The following is a 20,387-nucleotide window of genomic DNA, read 5'->3' as shown; positions in this document are numbered from 1 at the left end:
ATGGGTATTTATGCTAATATACACTTTTGTATACACATATATAAGAAATTTTATTTTGTGTACGTTTGTTACACATATTCCGCCACCTATCTTTCTTTCTCTCCTTACGAGAAGTATCCTTCCTCTTCCTATTCGTCTCTTGTACAGTGTCATTTAACAATGCGTTCCTCTTCTCTCCCCTTACTTACCTCTTTCACTCGCCAACTGTTACGTTTAAGGTCCTTCCTTTCCTTTTTCTTTCCCCCTCCCTACGTTTAAAATATACTTCTCATCTAGCTTGTCTGTTATAACATCAAACAATTTGCCTTTCCTTCTGAGAGATTGGCCCTTTGTTGCCAGCAGAGGTAGGCGCTCTCTCAACTTTGACCAATCGAATCTTATTCTCACAGTTTATACTATTGGAGTATCTGCATCCAGTACTAATTTGGTCACCTAGATAATGGAAGCTATCTACTACCTCTAGCGTGCCCCACTGGCACTTGATGGAGTCAATTTTCTGCCTATTTTCACTGTTCATTATACTTGTGCATCTGACACATACAAAAGCTAGTTTCCCTTTTAACCTTCCTCTGATATTGCTGCACCTTTTATGTGCTGAAAGCTTACATTGGGTGCATCTTATGGAGCTTCTACCTACACCTTTTCTACAGATCATGCAGAGTCATTTACCTGAAGGGATTTGTCATTTGTCTACCTTCCTACTTGCTAAGACTTTAGATTTTACCAGGTTAACTCTAAGGCCCTTCAATTCTAGACCTTGTTTCCATACCTAGAACTTGTTTAGTTCTGGTAGTGGTTCAGCTATAAGAGCAAGGTCGGAGCTCCCAGGAACAGCCTGTCTTGAATTCCTTTGTTATTGCCTGGAGGACTGTGATGAATGAGAGAGAGTTGAGCACCGATCCTTGGTGAACCCCTACTTGTACCCTGAATTCTTTACTTGCCAACCCTCACTTTACTGGTAGCATCCCTGTACACAGCTTGTACAGCTCTCATAGGAATAGAAGTTTCTATTAGATTCAAATGAACAAGGTAGGTGTCTGTCATATATATATATGTGTGTGTGTATACATATATATCAGTAAATACTTCATAAAGGACCCATTGTACCTCAGTATGAAATAATTTTTTTCCACAGATTTTTTAAAGTATCAACGTATCTGATCTTCAAACCTACCACAAGCCACTTTTTTTTCCTAAAAAAAAAAAAAGAATAGGGTGGCATACTCTGAGAAACCCCATAGAGTTTTCTTTTGGGAGGTAGAAATAAAAGTAAAGGTGAAAGAGCAAAAAACATTAAAAACACCTTACAAACTTTCTTCTTCCGCTCAGTCTTCGTTGGTAACTGTTTGATGGTGATGACCCGAGAGAGCAGGGTATAACTTGGCTACCTCTATGAAGAACTTGTGCGACAGACTTTCTTCATAACTCTCTTTTAACTCTTTTACTTGTTTCAGTCATTTGACTGCGGCCATGCTGGAGCACCGTCTTTAGTCGAGCAAATCGACCCCGGGACCTATTCTTTGTAGGCCCAGTACTTATTCTATCGGTCTCGCTTGCTGAACCGCTAAGTGGCGGGGACGTAAACACACCAGCATCGGTTGTCAAGCAATGCTAGGGGGACAAACACAGACACATAAACATATACACACACATTTATATATATATACATATATACGACAGGCTTCTTTCAGTTTCCGTCTACCAAATCCACTCACAAGGCATTGGTCGGCCCGGGGCTATAGCAGAAGACACTTGCCCAAGATGGAGAAATTATAAATAAATATCTTGCAAGATATTGTTGCAGATATTTTGATTGAATTCCTGGCCTTAGGATTGATTCTTTTATGTTTCTCCGGAGTCTTTCAATGTTTTGTGTGTGTGTTTTTATGTGTGTTATCCAGAAAATTTTTACAGTGGTTAACAGCAAAAAAACTGATAACCTAAAGAATTTAAGTACTTGTAGGTTGGCCAGGTATCACTACACACTATACTCCCAGGTTTAATATATTGTTGAATGAGAGGAACACGTGTGGTGCTGTCACACTTCTTTCCTTGTAAATTTGTAACAATTCATCATCATCATCATCGTTTAATGTCCGTTTTCCGCGCTAGCACGGGTTGGACGGTTCGACCGGGGTCTGGGAAGCCAGGGGCTGCACCAGGCTCCAGTCTGATCTGGCAGTGTTTCTACAGCTGGATGCCCTTCCTAACGCCAACCACTCCACGAGTGTAGTGGGTGCTTTTTACGTGCCACCAGCACAGGTACCAGGGGAGACTGGCATTGGCCACGATCGGTTGGTGCTTTTAACGTGCCACCGGCATGGAAGCCAGCGAAGGCGACGCTGGCATCGGCCACGTTCGGATGGTGCTTTTTATGTGCCACCGGCACAGAAGCCAGACAGTGGCACATAAAAAGCACCATCCGAACGTGGGTGATGCCAGCGCCGCCTTAGCTGGCTTCTGTGCTGGTGGCACGTTAAAAGCACCAACCAATCGTGGATGATGTCAGCCTCCCTTGGCACCTGTGCCGGTGGCACGTAAAAAGCACCCACTACACTCACGGAGTGGTTGGCGTTAGGAAGGGCATCCAGCTGTAGAAACACTGCCAGATAATTTGCAATAATTAACTGAACTAAATAGATGAGTTCTGGTTGTCAGTTCAACTGTTCTAGTTGTCTAGGGGTTAGCAGTTCAACTATCAGGACAGTTAATTTAAGTAGAAAACATGTCTTGGTGCAACAGCTCCACAAGGTTTTGATTGCAAACTGAATATGTTGTATAGATACGTTGTATGTCACATACAAATCTTTTTCTTTTATGGCTTTCTCTTGCAACTTGAAGTAGTTAATAGAACAAGCATTATCAAATGCAAAAGATCAGAGTCGCATTATTTTGGTGAATACTTCTTTTATTCTACAGAGATAAATAAGTACAATTGCAAAATATATATATATATCAGGAGTAATCTCCCTTCGTTCACTCTTGAAGAGTAAGCCAAGTCAATATATTCTAGTTTTTTTTTTCCTAAAGATAACTAGTCGTGAAGAGATGACAAGAATAAAATTTTGCAAAACTTCTGCCCCCTCCCCACCAAAAACCACCCTTTCTTTTAAATCTTTTTGTTTCAACACAAACCCTCCCCTTTTCAGCTACAAGGAATATGAATCTGCTAAAACATTGGCAAAAATTGGCATTTTTAAATTACCACATTTCCTTCATTTTTTTACTTTTTTCAGAAATGCTTTTTTTTTTTTATTAAATATGCAAAAAATACGGAGATTTATGAAAAAAATTTATGAAAAATATTTCCAAAACTTTTTTAAGAATTTTTTTTTTGTTCTAAATATGTGGGAAAATACATACATCATGATTCGGACAAAAATTTCAAAGCATTTATGTAGTTATGGTTAGGGTTAGTGTTGGGGAAAAAACTCAAAATTGAAGAATTTAACTGGGGGAAGGGGGAAAAAAATTTCACAATGCCGATTTTTGGCAATTTTCCGGAACCGCCGTATCCGAAAATGGGGGTTTTCGGCAAAAAAAATTTTTTAAATAAACAAATTTGGGAGAAAATGAGGGGTGGCAGAAGTTTTTCTTAAAATTCCTTAACTAATCCATCAAAGTATTCTATGGAAAAAGTTTAGATAAATGATAAGGTCATAACATAGAATAATGCCGCATCTATTACACTAATGTCAGACATTTCAACACTACATGGCACACAAGGCTGTGAGTGACATAGCCTCATGAGGATATTGTAAATGTCACTAAAAAACATGGAAAAATTGTGGTTTTTATAACCTTCATTGGAAACTTCTAGAAGCGTCCAGAAACAATCTTTTGGAATAATTTTGGTCAAAAACCAGGACAGCTTTGGCTAGTATATTTTTCAACCAATAAAATGAGTCTGTTCAAATTAAATTTGCTTTACTAGCAAATTACTGCCGAAAGAATTTTCTTACAAACCAACTCTAGTTTATTTCCATTCAAAAATACTTTGCTAAAATGCTTTTTACTACAAGCATTTAATTGCTCATTTGATTCCACCAAACAACCAAATTTTGCTCAGAAGTCAACCCTCTACATATTTTCTTTGAACAATCAAAGTTTCGTAGAACTCCACTTCCACACCAAAACCACTACTGTGTAAACCTCATGTCCTTCACTTCGCTACAAAACGATCACCAATCCGTGGTGCTCTTTATGGGCATTTTCAGGCATTTTCCACCACTTTATGGTCCCATAAGTGACTCGCAAATTGGTTTACAAAAAGCATAACTTTCCATGAAGGAATGTGAACATTGTCCAAAAACAAACTTTTGAAATTGAAAACAGGATAGTTACAAAAGCGTCTTTTCTTTAGGAATGACATGATTTCTTCTACACCATCATAAATGTTTGTCTTCTCAATAAATACATTCATTGCTACAATATGGACATATCACTATTTTTGGTAATACTCCATGCGAACGAAGGAACTCAACGCATACTTTCAACGAATCTCACATCTTCCCCATCTTGATGTTTTCACAGTGAAATATTGACGGGTACTTTATCACAAATAGCTGTTATGTGGTAGCACAGAGTGCAAGAAATAGCAGCCAAATCTTTCCTTTTCAATGTCACATTTGTTGAAAGCATGTGAAATAACCTGGCGAAAAAACCTGTGAAACAAAACTCCATTGGTGGGAAATTCCGAGGTCCCAACCACCCCTTCCCACTTTGTTTTCTGCAGTGAGTTTGGAGGTCTGCTATGTTGAATGTACACAAAAAACCTGTAGAAAAAATATTATTTCAAACCAAGGTATGAACGGGTCCTTTATGAAATACTTACCAAGTTCACTATATTGAGACTGATGTGTCAAAAGGATATTGACTGAACTTAAAAAAATTAAAACAGCCATCAAGTTAAAACACAACTTGCCAGATATTGTTGTGTGGGACCACAAGAAAAAGACGTGCCATTGTGGAAAGCAGCAGCCCTCTGAACACTAATGTGATCAGACATATACAGTAGAAAGAGGACATCTATGGGCTATTGATAAGGAGTTCACAAATCCAGATACCAAGATATACTTTCAGCTTCATTACCTATTAGTACTGGATATGTACCAACCCATCTGGAGCAAAATATGGCGAAACTTGGATTCTTGGGGAGAGATTGCAACACTACAAATGACTACGATATCTGGGTCTATAAAACCTGCAAGACCTTCTTGAGATTTAAAGAGTGATGAACAAAACAAAATGCTTTCCTTCATAATCTTGATACCAAGCAGCTGGCTGGTCAAAATTAACTCTAAATTAAAAAAGAATAAAAGGACATACATACATATATATATATATATATATATATATATATATATATATATGCTGGCACTGGCAGTTTGGAGATGGTTTGTCTGAGGTGATTCATATCAGACGGGTATGTTCAATTTTTTAGTGCTTTCAAATCCAAATTAAGAAATGTTGAGCTGACGAAAGCAATGTCGAGTTTTAATTCGACTAATCTAGAAACGTTAACGTTCTCAAATGATCTTTGTACATGTGATATTTTGCTGTTTTTCCCTCCATATCTACGTGAATTATTTTTGAGTAAACACTATCTAGGAGACTTTTCTTACAGTAGTAGAAATGGCTAAAAAACTTTTTGGCTGCTATTTCTAAAAGTTTCAGTATGTGGTAAAGTAAATTATTTTACTGAGCCCCTATATATATATATATATATATATATATATATATAGAGAGAGAGAGAGAGAGAAGAGAGAGAAGTTATGAGAGGTAATGGTGTTATTAAGACCAAAGGTGTCAGGTAATGCTGAGTAAGTGCTATGGACAGACCATAGTTAAGCTCCATGTTCGGTGATTATGTAAATAAGGAGTCCAATGTGGGTCATATATCAGCATGTGTACATATAAAAAAATTTTCAGAATGAGATAAAAAAACCAAGGCTGTGAAGATTTTAGAACATTCATAAATAGAAGGTCTTACATCTGTTTCCAGGATATTTATTATATCCCTTCATCGGAGACGGTGTGAGAAAATGGTTAAGCAATAGTTAATTTAGATAAGATGTGAAATAGAGAGTGAATTGGAGGAATCCCTGCATATCTCACGTCTATTTTCATTCCTCCACTTCACTCTCTATTTCATATCTTATCTAAATTAACTATTGCTTAACCATTTTCTCACACCGTCTCCGATGAAGGGATACAATAAATATCCTGGAAAAGAGCTATAATACCTTCTATTTATAAATGTTCTAAAATCTTCACAGCCTTGATTTTTTATTTCATTCTGAAAAAAAATTTATATATATATATATATATCAAGATTTATTTACTTTTATGTATAATTTTACCCTCACGGGCTATTCTTTACTGGAAAGCAATACTCTCGTATTGCATTACTATTTTCATTGAAACTTCTTCACTGTTCTCGCTCTGTTAACGTTTCGGCGTTCAGACGAGTGTACTGGTATAGATGTGGCAACATTTGAAATATTGTTGAGGTTTATGCAGCTGATGAGGATAAATCAATTATACGATTGGCATTCGTATTTTGAAAAATCCGAAACCGGTACTGCATTAGCCGTTATCTAGGTTTTTCATTTTTCAGATGTTCTTCCTAGAGGTAAGACAATTTTTTTCATGTTTGTTGCACACACGCATCTTTACTAGTACATACGCAGTGAAGCTATACATTAGCGTCGTATTTATTACGTTCGCTATTTCCAGTAAATATCGGTACTTCGTTGTACCATTTATTTACTTTTATGTATAATTTTACCCTCACGGGCTATCCTTTACTGGAAAGCAATACTCTCGTATTGCATTACTATTTTCATATATATATATATATGCATGTATAGAAAATGAGAAAATGTATGACTTGTTTCACATAGAAAACTTGAATCTCATCATACTTTTGTTCTAAGAAGCAATCATACGATTAGATTTCCTTCCATATATATTTTGTCAAAAACATTTGTTAAAGTATTTCTGAAGTGGATAGTGATTCTTTAAAAGACTAGAATTTTGAGTAGATGCAAGTATGTGTATATATGTGTAATTGTATGTAGGTTCACAAGTATATGTGTGTTGGTGTGCTTTTAGAAGAGAATGGATGTGGTTTGTTTTTGTTATAGCTGTTATATTTACTTGATAAGTTTGTTATTCAAATGACAAATTTTTGTCTTTTTGTGAATTAGATTACTTTGTGCTTAATTATGATCTTAGTAATTAAAAGCCAAATTTAAAAAGATATAAAGCAAAATGTTATCAAAAATATTATCTAAAATCGTGTAAAAAAATTTGATTTTTCAGATATTTTCGTCTATTTCAAAATTTAGACATAAAGAGATCACAGCACAACTAATCCTTATTAATGTTCTATATAGTTCTGAAGATTAGAAAATAAGGAATACATCAAAGCAACTCCAAGAGATTCATGAAACGATTTTTAACAAAAATCATACTTAAATAAGCTTTAGTTTATCTAATCTCAAAATCCTGTTGCTATACTTAAAATACTTTAGAATGTATGAATGTGTGTGTGTGTGTGTGTGTGTGTGTGTGTGATTATTATTCTTTAAGGCGGTGAGCTGGCAGAAATGTTAGCATGCCAGGTGAAATGCTTTGCAGTATTTCATCTGTCTTTATGTTCTGAGTTCAAATTCTGCCAAGATTGATTTTGCCTTTCATCCTTTTGGGGTTGATAAATTAAGTACCAGTTGCATACTGGGATTGATCTAATCGACTAGCCCCTTCCCCAAAATTTTCGGGCCTTGTACCTAGAATAGAAAAGATTATTATTATTATTATTATTATTATTGCTGAGCGAGAGAGCAGTGCATGGCATCAATGTGACACTGGGGTAAAATATACAAAACCCAGTATACCCATCTTGACTACCTGTCTGATAAGGGTACACCAGGCACATGCATCACAACCATATGGTGATCTCATATCAAGATTAACAGCGCATGAACTTGCAGGTGGGGCCCAGTTAGAATTTTCTTCAGGTTGAGTTGCCCATCCCACTCAAAAGGTCTCAAATAGGGGTTGTTTAAGGATGTTGAATGCAACACCCATGTTTCCAGAGGTGAATTATCCAAACCTTAAGCAATTCTTCTCAACACACGGCTATGATGCTCCCCAACTACTCCTGCTTGTGATCAGAGATGCACATATCATCAGCCATTAAGGTTAAGGTCAAACAACTGACAAGCAAATCTGTGGTACTGAGCAGAATATTATCATTATTATTGGGTGAGAAAGCAGCACACATTATCAAAGTGATGCAAGGTACAAAAATATGAAACCCAATATACCCATCATGACCACCCATCTGATACGAGAACACCAGGCATATGCATCACAAGCGTGTGTACAACATGATAGTTTCATATCAAGATAAACAGTGCATGACCTTACAGGTTGGACCCAGAATTTTCAACAGGTCAAATAACCCATCTCACTCAAAAGGTCCCTGAATATGGGTTGTTTAAGACATCCACATTAGCTGGGGTGAATTATTCAAACCCAAAGAATGCTTTTCATTATATGGTTATGATGTTCACCTACTACTCATGCTCATGGTTAGAGATGCACATATCATCAGCCACCAAGGGACATGCTCAACTGGTTTAGGTCAAGCAGCTGACAAGCAAATCTGTGGTATTGAGCAGAATATTTGTTGTAGCCCATCTTTAACATGAAGATGAGAAGCCATGAGAGCCCAGCCTGGTATTATTATTATTATTATTATTATTATTATTATTATTATTATTATTATGTGTTAAAAACTCACAGCTTATTTTGCTGGGTATGATGGAAAGTGTCAGCTGTTCACAGCCCGCAAACTAAGGTGACATTTGTTTACTGGTCATGTTTCAAGAACTCTGCGAAGAAGCCTTGCAGTTCCAAGAAATGTTGATTTTTGCATTATTATCATTATTATTATTATTATTATTATTATTATTTAAAACAGTTTGATTCAGCTTCAACTAGGTTTAACAGAAATGTAACTTGTTCAGGCTCAGATTACCTAATGGAGAAATGCAGGAAGTCCAAGATTGCTACTGGACAAGTACATAAAGGATCTGATAAAAATATTCAAAGAATTTGGCCTGTCCATAGCAGTTACCATCAACTTGACCATGGTTGATTTCTTGCTGTGACTCTAGAGCTGAAAACAAGCAAGTAATACCCTTACAAGAAGCCAATGAGGAAACTATATACATCCACAGAATCTCAAATTTTCCACCACCACTGTAATTAAAAACCTTGTCTCAGGTGTTAGTAGAATATCTAAGCTTTCAGTAAACAGGGTGAGCTTCAACAGAGCCACTCCAACTACAATGATGCATTGGCGAGAAGTGAGTTTACAGAGAAGTTTTACACATGAAACAGACCAGAATGAGAAAGATAATCTGGTTTAATCCTCCACTTCACCCATATACTCTCTCTTTTACTTGTTTCAGTCATATGACTGCAGCCATGCTGGAGCACCGCCTTTAGTCGAGCAAATCGTCCCGGGACTTATTCTTTGTAAGCCCAGTACTTATTCTATCGGTCTCTTTTTGCCAAACCTCTAAGTGACGGGGACGTAAATACACCACCATCGGTTGTCAAGCGATGTTGGTGGGACAAACACAGACACACAAACACACACATACATATACATATACATATATACGACAGGCTTCTTTCAGTTTCCATCTACCAAATCCACTCACAAGGCATTGGTCGGCCCGGGGCTATAGCAGAAGACACTTGCCCAAGATGCCACGCAGTGGGACTGAACCCGGAACCATGTGGCTGGTTAGCAAGCTACTTACCACACAGCCACTCCTGCGGCTATCATGAAAATTGTTCAAAAACTATTGTTTGAAAACAATTATTAGAAAAAGTTATTTGAATTGCCAATTTAGTGAAATAAAATTATTCGAATTGACAATTTGTTGATTTGAACATGTGCCAGTGACATACATTACCAGAAAGTGAAAGACAGAAAATACTTTGCTCCTGCTGATTTACCTGGAATCTATATACCCTTTAAAAATAGCTGGATATACTGATAGTGAAAAAGACAAGCCCCCCGTGCTCAAAATTGATGGTTTCATATTTGTAAAAGATAAGCAAATTGGAACCGAAATATATTGGACGTGCAATAAGTTTGCATCATATTGTAAATGCCATGCAATAACTAACTACAGTTATTGTAGATAGGTACAAGATGTTTGAAATCCTTAAGCTCTATGGGATTCCAGACAAAATCATCTCTGCCATCAAGGTCCTCTACACAGATACGTCTTCAATCATCTTAACCCCTGATGGGGAAACATCATCTTTCTCAATCAAAGCCGGAATACTGCAGGGAGACACACTTGCCCCATTTCTCTTCATTATTGTCGTTGACTATGTGCTACGTATGTCAGTTGATACCATTTCTGGAAAGGGCTTTGAAATAAAACCTAGAAGTTCCAGACACCCAGCTGAGTACTTGACAGACACTGACTTTGCTGACGACATCGCTCTTATCAGTGATTCTCTCTCCAATGCCCAGTCTCTTTTACAATCTCTCGAACAAGCCTCAAATTGTGTAGGTCTTTACCTCAATGAGTCCAAGACTGAATATGTAAACAAGTGCCTGTCCACCAGTGATTTCATCATCCATACTCTCAACAATACGCTCTTAAATATGGTTTCTGATTACAAATATCTTGGGTCATACATATCATCATCTGAAAAAGATTTTCTAACTAGAAAGGGTATGGCCTGGTCAGCCTGTAAAGATATGCATAAGATCTGGTCATCAAATCTAAGTAGTGATTTCGAACTTAAAATCTTCAAAGCCTCAGTCGAACCAATTCTACTATATGGCTCAGAAACCTGGACGTTATCAAAGAAGCTTGAGAGGCAGTTGGATGGAACTTACACTCACCTCCTTATGAGAGCTCAAAATCTCTCGTGGAAGCATCATCCAACCAAAGTACAAATATATGGGAAATTACCACCTGTATCATCTCTTATGAAAGGTAGAAGAGTCCAGTTTGCTGGACATTGTTGTAGAGCTGAAAACGAGGTAATTTCTACTCTTCTCCTCTGGAAGCCATCTGCTTGCGATACCAGAGGGTGCACACTCTCCTATTCTGATGTAATCTCCAGGGATACAGGCAATCAGCAACAGAACTTCCTTAATGCTATGATGGACCATGAAGTCTGGTGTAACATAGTAAATTCCATTGTCTCGACCACGGTTGAACAATGATGATGATGATGACAGTGAAGTGGTTAAAGTTTCTCATAAACATAATCATTCAGGTGATTCTGTAAACATTGAAGTGCGTACTTATATAAACTGAGTAAAACAAGAGGCTAAAGAAACCCGTGATTCCCCGCATTATATAATTTCCACTGTTGGCCTGCAGTTAAGTGAAAACTTAACACAATCTTTACCAGCCATAAGCTCTATAAAAGGACTATTCACAGTGTAAGACAAAAGGAGAGATCTAGCTTGGCTAATCCTATTCATAGAAGAGAAATTATCTACACTGACAAACAGACAAAAACTAATAAAGGGGAACAAGTTTTGTTATATGATTCAGGCCCTGGCGGTGACAGAATGCTCATTTTCATGACTCAGAATAATTTGAGTATACTTGCATCAAGTGAACATTTACAAGTGGATGGAACATTTAAAACTATACCTCAACTATTTAAACAATTATATACAGTACATGCTGTTAATAATAACTTTACCATTCCGATAGTTTGTGCCTTACTTCCAGATAAGAAGGCTGACACTTATAGAAAATTGTTTGCAAAAATTAAGTCAATGCTGGTTTACCAAGAACTAACAACGCCCTTGTAGGATGGCATACAGCAAGTGTTGTCCCATCATCACACAATATGGAAATTAGTAGATGCTCTCAGAAGAGAACAGGACTTGCAAGAAATTAATATTGCAAAAATAAGAGCAGGCTGCCAAAATATCAAGAGTGCCAAAAAATACCAAGATGCAAATGAAAGACTCAAGAAATTATTGGCATCCTTTAATGAGTACTCTTCAGTGGTTGAGTATTTACATGGCATAGCTGTGGAGGCGCAATGGCCCAGTGGTTAGGGCAGCGGACTTACGGTCATAGGATCGCGGTTTCAATTCCCAGACCGGGCGTTGTGAGTGTTTATTGAGCGAAAACACCAAAAGCTCCACGAGGCTCCGGCAGGGGATGGTGGTGATCCCTGCTGTACTCTTTCACCACAACTTTCTCTCACTCTTACTTCCTGTTTCTGTTGTACCTGTATTTCAAAGGGCCGGCCTTGTCACTCTCTGTGTCACGCTGAATATCCCCGAGAATTACGTTAAGGGTACACGTGTCTGTGGAGTGCTCAGCCACTTACACGTTAATTTAACGAGCAGGCTGTTCCGTTGATCGGATCAACCGGAACCCTCGTCGTCGTAACCGACGGAGTGCTTCCACATGGCGTAGCATATAACTTAACTTTATAAGTATTGTTTTTTAATGACAGGAATCTCCTGGCTACATTGGCGGAAACTTTAAACCCACTGGTCAGTTATTATCACGTTGGTGTAGTAATAACTCAGTGAGAGCAAATAATGGATTAAAAAGCAGACACAATATCAACTTCATGCAATCATTGATGCACAATATTTGTTGTGCCAGCAACCCCAGAACTGCAGAAATGGAGGGTGATATTCTCTGTACAAGTAGCATGCATAATATAGCTTAATCGAAGTTGATGTAACAGGATTATTATGTATCAATAACTTGAAATAAATCAAAAGCACATATCACCTATAACAATGATCTGAAATACCTATCCTTCTATTAATGGATACAACAGGCTCTTGGATTATGTGCTGTCTTTCTCAGGGCTAGAGTTGGGAATTATCGGTAAATAAAGTGTGGCCTGTCAAGCATTCTCCTTTGATGTTGGTTGAGGTGTAACTGTGATCCTGGAATCTCCAGCTGAAGCAGGACAAGGTGGTGGATTACTCCCTGTCCCTACATCAGAAGGAGGATATGTGCTGCAAGTATCTTTCCCTAAAGTTATTGGCTGTCATGCTCATATGATGTCTTGTAATACTATTGTGTAGTGAGAGGGTGACTCTACAGACCACAGATTTTGAGAGATAGAATTCTCCCAGTGAACAGTTGGTATGATTTTGGAAGTTACAAGTATGAATTAAGTCAATGCTGGTTTACCAAGAACTTACAACGCCCTTGTAGGATGGCATACAGCAAGTGTCGTCCCATCGTCACACAATATGGAAATTGTGTAGAAGGATATTTGTTCCTATTATAGTGTGTAATGCTGGAATTGATGCTATCAAAGCACGAATAGCTGATCATAACATTATGGAATTAAAAAGTTTATGGCATTTATAGGTTCTAAGGAAATGCTGCCTAATGAAAGTCAGGAAGCTCCTGGTTATATTGGTAGATGCATCGAGGATGTTTGTTAAAAAATACTTCCATTTTCTTTTTCTCTTAAGGATTGGTGATACAGATGAGGGTTTTCCAAAACCACTTCTTGCTAGTTATAATGAGGTACAACTTTGCTGAAGATCTTTCTCTATTAAGGATAGGTTTATGTTTGTAAACTATCTTACCAGATCTAAGAATGCTTGTAATGTTGTTTTGTTAGTGGGAGCAGGCATATTTTTTATTGCGCCGATCCTAGAAGGGTCCAGTTTTCATCTGTTTTCATCAATCACCTGTCCCAAGTACTTTATTTTTGTTAAAATAAAATTGCATTTATTTTCCCTTACTTTAAATCCATAGTCACTTATTCTTTTAAATATATTTTTTGTATGTTCAATATGCTGGTCCCTCAATTCACTTTTGATCAATATGTCATCCAAACTCACAGTCTGCTAGCATAGTGTCCATCACTTGCTGAAATATTGCTGGTGTGATCTTAACCCCAAATGGCAGTCTTTTGAAATGGTACAGACCTTTATGAGTATTAATTGTTAATACTTTAGCACATTCCTCATCTATCAATAATCGGAGGTAGGCCTCTGACAAATCCAGCTTGGAAAAATTTTCCCACCATTGCACTTTGCAAATATTTCTTCTGGCCTCAGAGGCAGATACTTGTAATTTTTTAAACAATCATTAAGACCTGATGAGAAGTTTGCAAATACTCTTATTTTGTTGTTTTTCTTTTTTTTATATATACAGAAGGAACCGCCTACTCTGAGTAGTCTACTTTTTCAATTACCTCCATGTCTTCCAACCTTTTTAGTTCCTTCTCAACTTGGTTTAATGCTGCAAAATGCACATCCCTTTTTGGTTTGAACACCAGCACTGCATTTTCTTTCAACTCAAACTTTACTTTGATTTTTTTACATGTTCCAAGTTCCTTTGAGAACACATCAGGGTACATCTTCTTTAATTTTAATTTCAGTTTTTCCAATGTATTATCTGACATGGGCTGTCATTCACCTTATTACATAATGTATTCAATGGTAGATCCCACAGGTCGAATTCTTCCATTAAATCTGTACCGAATAGATTCATTGTATTTTTAGATACCATTATTTTACTTTTCCACATTATATCTTTAAGTTTTATTTCTAGCGAAATTTTGCCCTGATATCTCATTCCCCTGATATATCGTGAGCTCTCTCAGTAGTCTTTTTGTATAACAACCTTCCTATCTTAATCCATGTTGCTGTATTAATTAACGATGTCTGAACTGGTAACTAACTGTATTTTCCCCTGAAAACCATTTATATTTACCAACACAAATTTTCAGTTTACTATGATATAATTTATTTTTGTTGAGTAGACATTCTTCGGTTTCTCATTTTTTACATTTTACTTTAATCACGTTTGTACATTATCATTATTATTATTATTGAGTGAGAGAGCAGTTCATGCCATCAAAGTGACACTGGGGTAAAATATATGAAGCGCAGTATACCCCTTATGACTACCCATCTGATAAGTGTACACCAGGCACATGCATCACAACCATATGTGCGCGACATGGTGATCTCATATCAAGATAAACAGCGCATGAACTTGCAGGTGGGGCCCAGTTAGAATTTTCTTCTGGTTGAGTAGCCCATCCTGCTCAAAAGGTCCCTGAATAAGGATTGTTTAAGGATGTTGAACAAACCACCCATTTTTCCAAAGCTGAATTATACAAACCTCCAAGAATTCATTTCAACACATGGCTATGATGCTCCCCCACTACTTCTGCTCATGATCAGAGATGCACATATCGTCAGCCACTAAGGGACATGCTCAACTGGTTAAGGTCAAACAACTGACAAGCAAATCTGTGGTATTGAGCAGAATATTTGCTGTAGCCTATCTTTTATACCAAGACAATTATTATTATTATTATTGTCTTCTATTTTTCTTGTATCTTCTTGAAGGTTTATTATTTGTTGGCATTCCTCAGCCACTTTCTGCAAGGTTAGTTCAACGTCTTGATTCAACTTTGATAATATTCTTTTTCTAATTTCCATGTCTTCCATTACCACAAGCCCTTTAATGAATATTAGGCACTTAAACATAATTTGCATTAATTCTCCAAGCTTAAACCTTTCACAAGCCTTATTAACAATACCGGCATATGTTACAAAGTCGACGGACTCATTCTTCTTTAAATTTAAATATTCCCACCGAATATTAAACAGCGACTTTTTTGCATCAAAAATATTAGTCAAAATATCTATTGTTTCTTCAAAACACAATTCTTTCTTGACAAAATAAAGTTACAAAAACTTTCATGTTCCAGAGGGGCAAGTTTTCACAAAAGGACCCTTAATTTCCTTTCACTTGACCATCCCTTGCATTCCTTTTGGAATATGTCTTCGTGTCGTCTGTATTATGCAGTAAAAGTAGTTCCTTCATCCGGATTGTTGTGAAATTTTTTCGATGGAATTTGCAACACCATCTGCTGAAAATGATTCTGTCGTATTTCTCGACTGCAGTAATAACTCTGTTAGCTTCTGTAGTTGCTGCTGCTGCTGCTCTTGTTTTTCTATGACTGCTTTCAGTAACTCTTCCATTTCGGTACTATTTTCAGTTTCAATAGTGTTCGAATCCTCAGTACTGTTTGAAACCTCGACGTCAATGTGGCATCAGTGGCAATATTATCTGAATCCTCATCACCACTGTTGTATCACACATTCAACGTACAATATAACGGGATAATAAATAACTTCCTCGCAAATCATTCTGCTCAAGATAAACAATACTTGTAATTACACTTGGTAATATGCAACTCTCAGCTTTACACAGCTCACTTACTCTCTCCACATCCTCTGCGCATGTTCAATTATATTGTGGCACAGTCCATTAGGAACCAACCAAATAGGGGTGTTCTACTTCCACACAACAGTGATCAAATAGATTTTGATGACTACAAGCCTTTTCCAAGATTTATTGACAGCCATTTTTGATTTGCTGCTGAAAGATACAGTGCTAGATGCTATATTTCCAGCAAATTGCTGTTCCTTTTAAACAATGCATCAAGCAATCCAATAAATTTAAGTGATCTTTCTTGTAAAATAAGAGTAGAATATATCCTCTAACACACTTTGCTCTAGCCAATGAATCAAGGTGTAGGACCTAACTTCAATGCATTTAGTTTGAGAAGGTCTTTGAAAAAACTCATAAAAGCAATTGATGATAGGGATAGACCTACAGTTAAGAGTCTACTGAAAAAATACAGTATTATGGATGCAGTAAATAGCATAGCTGAGCCATGGGATAAGTGAAACTCTTAGCAATGAATGGAGTTTGACAAAACATGTTCTGGCTCTATCCTTGACCACAGGTTTTCCATTAGCAGAGTGCATAAAGGTCAACTAAATATTGTGACAAATAAATGATGTATAGTTTGAAGAAGCCTTAGATTACATGGCTGAGATACCTGAATCCCATTCAAAACCTTGTCTAATGAGATGATACCATTTCAAATATGTATAAGCTGCAGGACAAAAAGAGGATACAGAAACTCCACCCATTCCACTTACTGTGAATGCAAGAATATGGTTTAATGGTTGACATTTAAACAAGAAAGTTGGTAAGTCTTTGTTGATAACAATCATAATTGTGAATGTAATATAAAATTATAAGAGATGTCCCATAATGAGCTCAGTTCGAACAGAAATCTCTACTTCTGTGCAATAAACATCAAAACAACTCTGGACAAGTTCATTGCTCCTGAAGCAAATACTGATAATAATAGTCAACAGAGCAGAAGTTCCTAGTAACACACATTGCACAACCACCTAATCATGCAATGACTACATATCACAATAATACTGTATTCTTATTCATTCCTTCATATTTTCCTCTTCAAACGTATGCACATATACACACACGCACATATATATACATACATATGTATCTATCTATATACATATATATATACACACACACACACATTATATATACATACATATGTATCTATCTATATACATATATACACACACACACACACATTATATATATATATATATACATACACACACTTACACACACACACACACATACATATGTGGCATAAGTGTAGGTCTGTGGTAAGAAGCTTGCTTCCCAACCACATGGTTCTGGGTTCAGTTCCACTACATGACACTTTGGGCAAGTGTCTTCTACTATAGCCTCAGGCTGACCAAAGCCTTGTGAGTGGATTTGGTAGACAGAAACTGAAAGAATCCCATCGTATATATGTATGTATTTGTATGTCCATGTTTGTCCCCACCCCCCACCCCACCACCATCGCTTGACAACCAATGCTGGTGTGTTTTGGTAAGCCAGTGCAAGTTCTTTTAGCTTTTGCATTGAAGTGGCTGCTGTGATGTCATAAATCTTGTAGACATCAGCATTTTTAGGATACCTTTCAAAAGTACTAAACCTTGACTATGAATCTCCAACCTTGTGTATGTGAGTTTTTAACCCTTTAGTGTTCAGATTATTGAATCAAACATAATACCTATTGATTCCCATTGACTTGAATTAATTATGCATTGTCTCATATCTTCAAGATCTTGATGGTGTAATTACTTAATGTAGAATAACATTGTAGGGTAGGTGTGAGAGCCTGGATCTGGTCAGTTTGAACATAAAATAGATTAGCTATTTTGGCCGGATATGGCAGGTTTAAATACTAAAGGGTTAAATTAACTTAAATGTTGAAAAATGTATTAGAAAGTTATATACGGTATTTGAAATCTTATTTATATGATTTTTCCCACACAGTTATTGCAGAGATGGGAGGTTTTGGCAACAGTGATAAATGAAGTAAAAGTGACCCTATTCATGTGGAATTTTATTAGACTACCACAAATGTACATAAAAACAAATAATGGTGGTGGTAATACTCTAGTGTTTTCACAATTTAGTATCACACAAGTAAAAATAAATTGCACATTAAGCAAGAAGCACCAAACACATGGATGCAATTTCCAGCCAGAAAATAAATTTTGTGAGGGTTGGAATGTGATAGCAGGACTATAAAATTTAAAGAATGCATAAATAAACATAGGAAAGCTCCAAAAACATGCCAAATGTATTAAAATTAAGTTACGAACCCTAAATATCACAACTTTTGCTGACTTGAAAAAAATAGAAAAAGAAAAGGGTGAGTTATATCCCCCACCACCACCACGACCATCACCACCCTTTTTTGTTTCAGAACAGCAAAACTTGTGGGTATGATTCTGCTTATATAACTCCTGATAACTTTTTTTATTTTGGGGATTTTGTGAATTTGTGTTCCACACACAGGAAATCATATGACTGCAAAAAAAGTTTTTTTTTTAAATTCTTTAGAAAAATTTGTCTTTTAAATTTTATTTTTAAGTTTTCAAAAAGATTTTCCCAACTTTTTTTTTAATCATAGTTAAAAATATGGACAGTTCGAATTTTTGGTTGAAATCCCACCAATAGACCATTATGGGAAGAAAGATAATAAAAAGCATCAATACATCAGAGTGACAAACAAATGTGGAAGGTATGATGTGGACGTGAGATGTGCTAAAAATAGCGGCTAAATACCCATTAATTCAAACAAAAATTTTTTTTGTTTTTGGCTTTTGCATAGTCATATGATTTCACATGTATAGAACATAAATTCGCAAAAATTTTCTGAAAATTCCAAAATGAAAAGGTTATGAGGGGTTAAATGCCATGCGTAAAACAGAATTCTGCCAAGGGGGTTTGGTGACTTTCAGTCTTAATACACTCATTTTGAAAATAGTGTTAAAAAATTTAAAGTTAAAATAGTCATGTTTTAGTGCAAGGATCAGCGATAGATGAGTTGCAGTTCATAAGTAAACCACTGAAGTGTTCTCTAAGAAACTTGGATTTTTCAGAAAATTTTTCAAATTTAATATATTTGAGGACCATTGAGCCCTTGATATCCATTAGATGGGGTGTTTTTGTGTCACAATTTAATTTTTTTCATTACAAGCAATGGAAATTTGAGAATATCCAGGATATTATTATATGTATGATATTATATATATATATGTGTGTGAACTCTGGGCAAATGTAGCAAAAAAAAAAAAAATACAAGTAGATCTTCAGAAAAAAGTTGCTGCTTTCCATGTTAATGTTTTAAGTGTGTGGTGCACATAAGGAATTTAATTAAAGTTTTTTGAAAACTTCCAAAAATATTTTTAATTAGATACTTCAAAACAATTTTTTTAAAATTTTAATTACATATATTTTCATTTTCAGAAAATGTTCATATACTTGTACCAAAAGATTAACAAAACTTGGTGTAAAGATAATGAGATGCCCTCACAATGCCTTTATGGTGTGTCCTCAAACCTTGTAAGCAGAATATCAATTTATTATTTCTTAATTTTTGCATATCATATCATTTTTAATTACTTGTTTAATAATCACTTTTGACACACTCACCCTACATTTTCATTAATCCTCAACTTTCTTTCTCATTGACCTAATATACAGAACTTATACAGTCAGTAAACTACCACTTCTAATGTGATGGTTACAGAGCCTCACTTATTACATTATTTTATTAAGTCAGTTCTGCTTGAACAGACCTTTAGCATGGAGGAAGCCTATTGCCAAATCATTCAATTTAACCATTCGTAACCTATATTTAAGATTATGAACTGACTAAAGTATGTACCCTACCTCCAATGGTACACAGATGCATGAGAAAGATTTACTTCTGATATTGGAAAATGAGGTAACTTCATGAAGCTCCTTTGTTGGATTGTGCCATTAACATTTTCTTTTTCAGTTCATATCACATTTTCAAGCATATTTCATGCCTGTGGCCTGTTTTACTGTTCATATCCATGTAAACTACATTTCCTAAAAATGACATCCTTCTTTTCTTTTGCCTCCTGGATC

The 20,387-nt window shown here is 36.2% G+C and overlaps 1 protein-coding gene across 1 annotated transcript in view; it reads left to right on the top strand.

The window, feature by feature from the left end:
- LOC115213386 (signal peptide, CUB and EGF-like domain-containing protein 2) overlaps positions 1 to 20,387 on the top strand; it is a 156,495-nt gene that overhangs the window by 4,779 nt on the left and 131,329 nt on the right. The window contains exon 2 of the mRNA XM_036504233.1: positions 19,740 to 19,835. Within this exon, the coding sequence (XP_036360126.1) occupies positions 19,740 to 19,835 (96 nt within the window). The remainder of the gene's footprint in view (positions 1 to 19,739; positions 19,836 to 20,387) is intronic.

Source organism: Octopus sinensis, linkage group LG6, assembly GCF_006345805.1.
Source record: "Octopus sinensis linkage group LG6, ASM634580v1, whole genome shotgun sequence".
In the NCBI taxonomy this organism is placed as follows: domain Eukaryota; kingdom Metazoa; phylum Mollusca; class Cephalopoda; order Octopoda; family Octopodidae; genus Octopus; species Octopus sinensis.
Note: the sequence above shows the minus strand (reverse complement) of the source record. Positions and strands in the feature narration are given on the sequence as shown.